At 33.9% G+C, this 11,113-nt stretch overlaps 2 protein-coding genes across 2 annotated transcripts; both read right to left on the bottom strand.

Moving 5' to 3' along the window:
• Nucleotides 1-320: 320 nt before the first annotated feature.
• LOTGIDRAFT_232549 (hypothetical protein) lies at nucleotides 321-7,542 on the bottom strand. The gene is made up of 10 exons (XM_009056910.1): nucleotides 7,347-7,542; nucleotides 6,587-6,976; nucleotides 6,219-6,272; nucleotides 5,183-5,307; nucleotides 4,535-4,673; nucleotides 4,200-4,274; nucleotides 3,237-3,770; nucleotides 1,449-1,551; nucleotides 1,194-1,239; nucleotides 321-636 (listed from the first exon to the last, which is right to left on the bottom strand). The coding sequence occupies exons 1-10, from the start codon at nucleotides 7,522-7,524 to the stop codon at nucleotides 592-594; spliced, it is 1,689 nt and encodes a 562-aa protein (XP_009055158.1). The 5' UTR covers nucleotides 7,525-7,542; the 3' UTR covers nucleotides 321-591.
• A 1,578-nt stretch (nucleotides 7,543-9,120) lies between these two features.
• On the bottom strand, nucleotides 9,121-10,895 carry LOTGIDRAFT_161543 (hypothetical protein; the record flags this gene model as incomplete). The annotated part of the gene is made up of 5 exons (XM_009056909.1): nucleotides 9,121-9,218; nucleotides 9,398-9,536; nucleotides 9,903-10,027; nucleotides 10,230-10,283; nucleotides 10,475-10,895. The coding sequence occupies 5 exons, from the start codon at nucleotides 10,893-10,895 to the stop codon at nucleotides 9,121-9,123; spliced, it is 837 nt and encodes a 278-aa protein (XP_009055157.1).
• Nucleotides 10,896-11,113: the final 218 nt, after the last annotated feature.

Raw genomic sequence — 11,113 nt, 5'->3', positions numbered from 1 at the left:
ACCAAAGAGATTTTCATCCTGGACATATATCCACAATTCATTATTCATACGCACTGGTTTACTTTGTGATCAATCAATCTCTGCTGCCTATAAACCAATCATGTAAGAATAATCTAAAATTAACATCAAAGAACGTTTTATACAGCCATATATCTCAGTCTTGAGGAGCGAATAAAATATTATTTTCTATATTATAATATTCACACCAGTAAATCAGTGCATTACTATTCATCACACCATAATAACTAGATATATTATACAACTTGTCACAGACAAAACTAAACATATATTTTCTGGTAAATTCTCTATAAAATAAGGCAGATTATTTGAATAATTTCTTTATCAACAATTTTTACAAGAATATAAAAAAATAAAAAATCCTTTTTTTAATCAAAAAAGAGCTGGCAGTAGAAGTCATATAGTGACCAAAGAGCTACTTATTTAAGCGACATTCAAGTGATCTATTGATTCAGCTCGGCCATGGAAGAACCTTTTTTAGATCGGACAGATTAGCATATTGGTCACACAAAGTTTGTTTGTTCCAATTTGGACATCCCGATACTTGATTGAGCCATCTTTCAGAGAACCTCATCACTCATCACCTTCTTGTTCCCGGGCCTTTTTTTCCTCCATCTTCTGTAATTGATGAAAAATTCTTCAATCGTATATTTACATTTCAAAGAGGGGGAATGCACAAGATTCGTTGAAAAATAAAAACATGTTTGGTACAAAAGTATATCAATTTTTGTACGAATTATAAATTCTTGTTTTTTTTTTATTTGACATTAATATGGGAAGTAAACGATTTTCAAAAGTTGTTCACCATATTATAAAGTTTAAAATTTGTATTAAGACACACTCTATATCAATATACAATATATAGACAGTGTAGAATATATTTTACTCCCACTCTAGTACTCTAAACAGAAAAGTTTATATGAAATTCTGCAATTTAAAATAAACAGAACTGGAGATTTTCTGGATGAAAATACAGCGATGCATGACAAGTGCCATCCCGACATACGAGTGGCAGAAAATATCTACTACATGTATTCTCTTTCAAATTTCATTCGTTTCATCATCTGGTCTAACAAACTAATTATCCTCCAAACAACTAACTCGAAAAAAAACCCACTTATATACAGTATTCCGATGCACTTAGTGAATATTTAAAACAACAAACATATTGTTACCCTTTTTCTCTCTGCCATTTTCTTTTGCTCAGACGATTGATCATTCCTGAAAAAATCAGTAAAAACCAGTTAAAGGCAAGTAACTTATATTAACGGACCACAAATAAGCATTTAGTCTGTACACGAAGTTAAGTTGATGCAAGTTGTTGACCCAACATGTACGACAAATTGTTAGTTAGTTTCAAGATGGTTTTAAAATGGCTTTCCCTTTCCACTATGTAGCTCGTCCTTTTCGAAACAAAATGTAATACTTACACATAAGTTACAATAATAGCGATTAGAATTACAGCACCAATAACGCCTATTATGATATATTTCTTGTCCACCTTTTTTCCTTTTTTCTTGTCCTTATTATGTTCTGTAAATGAAAAATAAAGAAAAATTAAGAACAACCTTATAGCTGGGTGTATTTAAACGAATTCAGTGCGTTAATTGAAATAGAAATAAGTAAGGGACGTTAATTGAAATAGAAATAAGTAAGGGAGGTTAATTGAAATGAAATAAGTAAGGGGCATTAATTGAAATAGAAATAAGTAAGGGACGTTAATTGAAATAGAAATAAGTAAGGGACGTTAATTGAAATAGAAATAAGTAAGGGACGTTAATTGAAACGGGAACAAGTAAAGGAAAAGGACATTGAGTAAAATAGGAACAAGTAAAGGACATTGATTGGAATAGTAACAATAAACGGCAATGATTGAAACGGAAACAAGGACATTGACTGAAATGAGAACAAGTAAAGGACATTAATTGAAACGGGAACAAGGATAGGACATCAATTGAAACGGGAACAAGGATAGGACATTAATTGAAACGAGAACAAGGATAGGACATTAATTGAAATGAGAACAAGTAAAGGACATTAATTCAAACAAGAACATGTAAAGGACATTAATTGAAACGGGAACAAGGATAGGACATTAATTGAAACAGGAACATGTAAAGGACATTAATTGAAACGGGAACAAGGATAGGACATTAATTGAAACGGGAACAAGAATAGGACATTGATTGGAATGGGAACAAGTAAAGGACATTAATTGAAACGGGAGCAAGTTAAGGACATTAATTGAAACGGGAACAAAGAAAGGACATTAATTGAAACGGGAACAAAGAAAGGACAATGATTGAAATGGGAACAAGTAAAGGACAATAATTGAAACGGCAACAAGTAAAGGACATTGATTGAAATGAGAACAAGTAAAGGACATTGATTGAAACGGGAACAAGGACAGGACATTGATTGAAACGGCAACAAGTAAAGGACATTGATTGAAATGAGAACATGTAAAGGACATTGATTGAAATGAGAACAAGTAAAGGACATTAATTCAAACAAGAACATGTAAAGGACATTAATTGAAACGGGAACAAGGATAGGACATTAATTGAAACGGGAACAAGGATAGGACATTGATTGGAATGGGAACAAGTAAAGGACATTAATTGAAACAGGAGCAAGTTAAGGATATTAATTGAAACGGGAACAAAGAAAGGACAATGATTGAAACGGGAACAAGTAAAGGACAATAAATGAAACGGCAACAAGTAAAGGACATTGAATGAAATGAGAACAAGTAAGGACATTGATTGAACTGAGAACAAGTAAAGGACATTGATTGAAATAGGAACAAGTTAAGGACACTGATTGAAATGAGAACAAGTAAAGGACATTGATTGAAATGAGAACAAGTAAAGGACATTGATTGAAATAGGAACAAGTAAAGGACATTGATTGAAATAGGAACAAGTTAAGGACATTGATTGAAATGAGAACAAGTAAAGGACATTGATTGAAATGGGAACAAGTAAAGGACACTGATTGAAATGAGAACAAGGCTAGGACATTGATTGGAATGGGAACAAGTAAAGGACATTGATTGAAATGGGAACAAGTAAAGGACACTGATTGATATGGGAACAAGAAAACGACTGATTGAAATAAGAACAAGGAATGGGCATTGATTGAAATGTAACAAGGATTAATGGAATAATACTCGCTGTGATGTATACCATTATATTTACTAACTGAAATGCCCTTACGTTTCTTGGCTAAATCCCCATCTTTATCTTTCTTTTTGTCCTTGTCGCTCTTCACGTCTTTTTCATTCCTTTTGTCATTAACTCTACTTCTGGCATTATCTCTACTTCTGGCATCATTTCTACTTCTGGCATCATCTCTACTTCTGGCATTAACTCTACCTCTGTCATTAACTCTTGTTCTGGTATTAGCTTGAATTATGCCATTGTCTCTATTTCTATTATTATCTTTACTTTTTCTGTTAACTTTACTTCTGACATTAACTTGAATTCCATCATCTCCACTTCTGTCATTAACTCCACTTCTGGTGTTAGCTTGAATTATTCCATTATCGCTATTTCTGTCATTATCTGTACTCCTGCCATTACCTCTAATTCTGCCATAAATTTTCTTTCTGCTTTCCTTTGACCTACTGTCATTTTCTTTCCTGCCATTTTCTTTCCTTCTGCCTTTCCTTTTCTTTTTTCTTTTCCTTCTGCCATTGCCATTATATCCACCTCCTTTGTTTATATTCAAAAATTCATAATCTTCGGGGTCTGAAATGAATTTAAAATATATATAAAAGTTTAAATTTCTCAGAAAACACAATAGATAGGTACGTTCAAAGTCGGTAACACTAAATGAAAAAAATATTTGTCAGCAGTATCGTACTATCGTCGGTTATTCTTACAGGGCAGCAATCACCATTTTTCCTGGACCGATTTGGGCTTGGAATATACGTAAATAGTATTCAACAATCCCCCCAAGTAAGCTTATGTATCAAGCAAGAAAGGCCACTTTCTATTTCTGTCTTCATTTGGTTTACCCCTACCTGAATATTGTTCGTTTTGTCTGAAATTATGTAATATTCATTATTCTGGGGTGGTTCAATCAGATACCATAATACAAGTACAATACCAAGAACATTAGACATGTTTTGTATATCCACAAGCACAAGGTGAATATGATCATTATTCCATTTTTACCTCTTCTATCCGGTCTTGACCATGACAAGTCATCAAATCTTATATCACTGTTTTTTTTCTGACTGGACAAGTATCCTGCAAAGGTACAGAAGTCGTTCATAACAATTTGACGTACCAAATCAATATTTAAGCTACCCTTATTACTTATCAAAATGAATACCAGAAGTCTGGTAAGTAAACTACGTACATGAATAAAAGAAGCTGGCGAAGGAAACTACTCTATTGTCGTGTGACGTATGATCAACTATAAAACCTTTGGACTACTTTTAAAGTGACACTACATGTATACTTAAATTACTTCTGAAGTTTTTTGAAAATTTAAATTTGAAATTTACCGGAGCTATATACTTGATAGACGTTGTTTTCCCCTCCACAGTTATATCTCCTATCTCCACGGCACAATTTAGAACATTTGTCTTTGGCTGGAGCAAAATACCCATTTCCAAAGTTAAGGCACTGACAAAATGTTCCTTTCTGAAATCAAAAGGAAAGAATGTGTTCTTGAAAGAGTGATGTTGATAATGAGATAGAGTTTTGTTGATAATGAGATTTTGAGTGATGTTGATAACGTTGTAAAGTGATGTTGTTAATGAAATATAGACTGATGTTGATAATGAGATAGAGTTTTGTTGATAATGAGATAGAGTTTTGTTGATAATGAGGTAGAAAGATGTTGATAACGTAGTAAAGTGATGTTGGAAATGAGGTAGAGTGGTGTTGATAATTAGGTAAACTGATGTTGATAATATCTGGGTCTGGTTGAATCGCATGATTTAGGTTTTAAAACGACAGTATTTTGACGACGATTGTCTTAAAAATAGTGAAGTAAAAACAGAAAGGGCCCTAGCTATTGCCAGAGTATGGTTGCAGTTAAGAATAGCGGCCATGAATTTCGAACGTAACTATCATTATTAGCAACCATACGTATCTAGTAAACGCTATGGTGCGAGGGCACCTTTAATTGAACTAGATTACTAACTTACAGATAGTGCAGCGTATCTGTTTTGCTTATATGAACAAAACTCCATACAAATGTGCGGGTGCATTCTTAGTGAATCTAAAGATGGTGCTTTTGGATCCTTGATCAGTCTAAAGCAGTCTTGTCGTGCTGAAATAATGACCAACAATACAACAACAAATAAGTATCATATAATTAAGCAACTGCTTAGTGCAATAAATATTAATCATTTATCTTTTTCAATAAATGTCAATTATTATTTGGCAGATCGGCGAGATTTCTGTTTTTCGAGTATATAGTCCATTTAAACTGATCAACCCAAACTTATTTATATGGAAATGGGCCAGCCCAACGATCTGTGAATCCGGGGTTCTGGTTTTTAAACGGATAGCTAAGCTATCAGGGTCAGTATTGATATAAACAAGTTTTCACGGGATAGCTAGGGATATATCGTATCCAAACCACACCCCAATTCGTCATACGTCCACGGGGCCGTGGCAATACAAAATTACTTATTCAGAAATATTGTCCAATTAAAATAGGCCCTGGAATTGTTCTAGGAAATCTCAAATTATATCAATCGTTATGACGCAATGTTCGCGAAGCGAATGAGGCGTGTAAGTGTAGTTACTTTGGAAAGTTGAAAGAACTTATTCTTATCTCTTCAAACGAGTGGCGGCAAATCGACTTGTTTTGTTTTCCCGGCCTCATTTCCTTTCTACCGATCTGATTGGACAGGTTTAAAAAACTCCAATCTCATTTCCACGCCAACATACCGAAGTGTAATGGGCTTAGTTTAATACGGTTTAATATGACCGTTAAAACCCGTTTTCGGGCTCCGGATGCTTTAAGAAACCAACCAACATGATGTAAAAGAACCAGGGTAAACTAAAACCTCCCGGAGTTGAACTCCTATCCTGCGTTCATATCTCGAAGCAAAAATTTCAAACCTCATTAACAGCATGCTCGGCTTACCAGGTTGGCAGGTTACTGGTTTTGCCACATTTCATTAGAATAGCTAATGGGAAAAATCACTGAAGAAACTTTATATTAAAACTCACCCTTTCTTACTGCGGTTTCGCTGTCTCTATTGAACCTTGGTTCTCTAATGTAACCTGGAAATACAAAGGGCTATAGGGCTTGTTCGTGATATTTCACATTGTTCATCAATTTACTTACAGGAGCGAAAAAAAATTTGTTTTTGGTCGGATTTGAGTAGTTCAGCTTAATTAGAATTATAACCAGATCAACTTTAAAGTCCGATGATACGGAAAACACCACTTGCAGTACGCAGTTAACAAACAATTATCAAAAGAAAAGTAAAAAAAGCGATATAGTACTGACTCAAACTTCCTTACAGTTTTCTGTGGCCAAAATGAAGAAGGGCGAGTAAACCTTTAACTTTCGACAAAATCGATATAATACAAACCTGTTCTATATTTGCCAAAATTATATTCTCCACCACAATTTTGTTTTTTCTCATCTGTACATTTTGTGTTGCATTTTGAAATATCAACAACTGTATAGTCATCGTTGTTGTTTATACAGGAACATTGGTCATTTCTCTGTAACAAAGCCAAGGTTTTTCTGACCGTCCAACAATATTCTACGCATGGTCCAACCGAAGTTTTCGTAACACGTTTTACGTTGTTATTTAGAGCAACACATTCAAACTCAACTCCGCCTGATCTTCGTTTTACTCTGTTACTTTTCTTGTCACCGTTGAAAGTTGAATTGGCCTCTAGAATGTTCCTCAATCCACCACTAGCTGTCGCAAGGTCTGTTGGTAGATTTATATCGTTTACTTGTACCCATGAGTCTGTAATAAAGTGATTTTTATTTTGTCAAAAACATGCGTGGAGCTAAAACGTCCTCAGTATATTAGGAACAACCTATCCTATGTTAATATTATTAAATTATTAACTTAGTAGGCCGGTAATATGAAGAAAGATGCAGTTCAGAGTTTCACCATAATAACAAACGGATCTTGGGGCTTATCGTCCGCACACATCTGAACTTTCTCAGATTGGTTTATTTAACAAAATACAAAAGTAAACGTGACTTTTCTCATTTCTCTATTAAAAGACCTAATCATGATTCTCTTTGTGGTTTTGGCCTTATAACCAACGAATATTATAAGTTTATAGATCTATCCCTGGACCTCACGAAAAAATTGTTTGTTTACTCACCCAAGAAACCAGATGCTCCAAATTTAGGCCTAGTTATTTGAATCTTGGAATGTTTTGGAGTGTTAACATAGGAAGTCGAAGGATACGCTCCAGTTGCCTGTACTGATCCTACACTATAACAAACAAATACAGCACCGACAATCCAAAAAGTCAATAGATTGACCTTCTTCCTTTTCATAGTTATTCTTAATCCACCATCTTGAAAACGTAACTAAGTAATCGTGACGCAATAATGGAAATGACGTCACAATTTGAATACATAATTATATCAAGATGTCTAGTCCGTCTACAATCAGATAAAAAAAATGTCTAGTCTAAAGCCTGAAGCCGTTTATGACGTCGTAGGACATGTCAGCAAGAAAGTTCATGGGGACTATAAAAGGCCCAGCACTAATTTTATTTAGGACTTTTTGTAGACATATCGAACGTCGATAGTTAAGCAGATTGCTCGATTTGAGATCTTTATCAGTTTACCAAGCAAATAATGAATTCAAATTTTAAAATTTGGTCAAAAATAAGCACTGTTTACTGTTTAATACTTACAAAGGGTCCCGTTGTGTGTTAAAAAACTTAATGACCATACAAAGATTAATCAAGCCACTAACCAAATACCAAATCCAGCTCCCTAACAGCTGGTAATAGGCTATTAATGGTAGCCTTGCGACCTTTCCTTCTGCTATTAGTTTAAGAATTGGCTGTGATTATACTTTACCTGTCGCTGACTCTGATAAATAGCCTTTGAAAGACGCATTTGGGACTGTACCTAAGTTTCTCTACTAGCATTCCAAAATCTGTAATTTATATGAGCTACTAGCAGAGAAAAAAACGAACAGTTCTGGTGAAAGCTTTTATCATCTTTCGTAGATTTGAAAAGAGGCAAACTTAGGGCATTTCACGGCATTTCCCATCCAGTCCAGTCCTCAAAGAAAGGTCCAATGTTTTCATTCACAATCTTACGATTAACGTTCATCCGACACCATTCGATTGTAAATAAGACTTATTTTCCTTGACAATTTCGGGACAACACACAATGGTGTTTATGTAACTGGAGAATTATGTATGCACCACGATTCAGTATTATACAAAAACCAAGAGAGGGTTGATTGGCCCAAGTTTCAGTGACAAAAAAACAATGCTTTTAAACAATTGAATGTTTTATTTAACTAAAGAACTATCACAGGTATTTCTAAAACAACTTTAGGTCTATATTCTGTAACTGGTCATATTGCAAAACCTATCACCAACCTGTTGTGACATTGACAAGTTTCGGTGTTATCAATTCAGCATCAATTGTAAAATGTCAATAAAAGAAGTGGCAGTTAGTTCAACTACCCTTTCCTCTGTTTCCTCTTCCTTTTACTACCCCCTTTCTTTCCAACTCTTCCCTTTCCTTGTCTTTTCTTTTTGCTCTTTGAATCAGTTTTGGTGTTAAAAAAGTTATATTCTTTACTTTCTGAAATGTTTATAAAGAGTATTTCTTCAAACTAATAGTTAACGAACATAATGTCATAAATATATGGCGTTTTATTATGCATTCCACAATTTGAATCGACAATGGAATAAACAACCGAAACTAAAGGACAAATAAAATATTGATGGGAAGACAGTTTTTATGAATATTAGCAGGCTCATCGGTTGTGCTATCGTTCTTTGACTACAACAGCTTTAAATGAGCTCATTGAGTAATAAATCTATATATATTTATATAAATATCAAAACGTACAAAGAATAAGCAAGAGTTATCTAGATGTTCGATGTTTTAAAGAAAGGATTATTAAAACATCATAGTTTTACCCAATTTAGTGGAGTTTGCCCATGACAAATCTTCAAATCTCTTATCATATTCCATCTCGCCAGCACCAGAATGATATCCTGTAACGATACATGTTGTTGTAATATGTGATAAAATTAAATACCATAATGTTGATCTAATTAAACTGGGTATGAACATGTATTAATTACATTGTTTGCGGCATGTATGTTTCTCACTCCGAGATGGAGATAGAAGTAAAACACAAGAAAATGACTACGTTCGACCTGCTTATTCTTACCTGTCTTATAAACATGGAAGGTTTTACCCGTCCCGCCACATTTAAATTTCTTATTTCCCGAACACGGGACGGAACACTTTGCTTTGGTTGGAGCAAAATATCCGTTTCCATTGCTGATACACTTACATAGATCTCCATTCTGAAACAAAAATTATATGGAAACTTTCATTAACATAACAAGGCATTATGATGAAAAGGAAATTAGGCCATGGTCATTTTCAATTTTGTGTTTAGTCACACAGCAAATTGGTCACAAATTGTTGCGAACCTACTGTTAACGGTACATCAATGAAGGGTAAAGGGAATTTGCGATAAATAAAATTTTTGACTCTTTCAAAGTAGCCTACTAGTAATAATGATGTATACTAGTGAACTTTATTATTATTGAGTTTGGTTGTGATCATTTTTGACCTTTTTCGTGATCTTTTGGAATAGTTTTTAGAACTTACTAATTTGAAAACCATATTACATGCGAAAATTTGACAAACCACATAAGATCACTTACCGATATTATGGCGTATTTGAATTGCTTATATAAACAGAATTCAATACACATGCTCTGCTCTAGTCTTTCTGTTTGTAATTCTATACCTGTTAGAGCTTTTTTCTGTTTAAAGCAGCCCTGTCGTACTAAAATTGAATGTTATATTCGGATGAAGAATCTGTACGGTTTTTTTTTCGAATGAAATGCACATGAAGATTATTCAGTGTTTGAGTTAAACGAGTGAATTAAAGTGTCTACAGTGAGAAGAAAAAACCAATAATCTGAGCAATAATTTTAAGATTAAAAATCACATTGATATTCTATTAAGAAATAACGGATTATACTCACAGTTTTTCAACTGAAATTTGTCAAATGCGTCAAAATCTGGCTCCTTGACGTAGCCTAGAAATAAAAGAATATATTGAACCATTTAAGACAAAACTTGCAGACAATAACCCGTATTCAAAATTGTTTCTATGTTTTAGGAGTTAAGATGTTTAGCTGACCTATTCCGATCATGTCTAAAAGGTAAAAACAGTTACGAAACAGGCCATTCAATAAGCTTATAGTTATATCTTAAATAATATACAAACCTGTGCTGTATTTACTGAAGTGATTTTTTCCACCACAATTTTGTCGCCATTTGTTTTTCGCTACACATCTTTTATTGCATTTTGATGTATCGACTTCTTTATATTGGTCATTTTTGTTTATACAAGAACATTGATCTCCTTTCCTTAATAAGGCCCAGTACTTTCTTATCTTCCAACAAAAGTCTATACATGGTCCCACGGATGTCCTCTTTTTACTTTTGATATCGTCATCTTCTAAATCAACACATGCAAAATGGCCTTTATCAGCTTCTCTTTCGACTCTTGATAACTGATTACTAGTAGACCCTGCTTCTTCTGCTAAAACAACACCATTACAACACAAAAATACAACAACAATAAGCCAAATTGTTAATCTATTCACTTCCGGCTTCTCCACGATCTTGTACTTTTTGTCTGCCATCTTGGAAAGGTTACCAAGCGATCATGACGTAATATTATACTGACGTCATATTGCCAATACTACATGACAAGTTTTCCATTTTTTGGCATCGATACAATATTGCCCAAGTATCAAATCCTGTAATTCCTCTGCAAAACAAACTAATGAATATATTGGTTTGGTTTCAGTTACCGGCAACTTTTTAATATATGAAGCTATGGAAGAAAAAGAAAATAGGC

This window comes from Lottia gigantea (assembly GCF_000327385.1).
Source record: "Lottia gigantea unplaced genomic scaffold LOTGIsca_29, whole genome shotgun sequence".
NCBI lineage: Eukaryota > Metazoa > Mollusca > Gastropoda > Lottiidae > Lottia > Lottia gigantea.
Note: the sequence above shows the minus strand (reverse complement) of the source record. Positions and strands in the feature narration are given on the sequence as shown.

Coding starts and splice junctions, on each gene's coding strand:
- LOTGIDRAFT_232549 (XM_009056910.1), bottom strand. CDS start 7,524: ATGAAAAGGAAGAAGGTCAATCTATTGACTTTTTGGATTGTCGGTGCT. Junction 4,275..4,534: donor CTATCAAGTATATAGCTCCG/GTAAATTTCAAA, acceptor GTACCTTTGCAG/GATACTTGTCCAGTCAGAAA. Junction 1,240..1,448: donor GCTATTATTGTAACTTATGT/GTAAGTATTACA, acceptor TGATTTTTTCAG/GAATGATCAATCGTCTGAGC.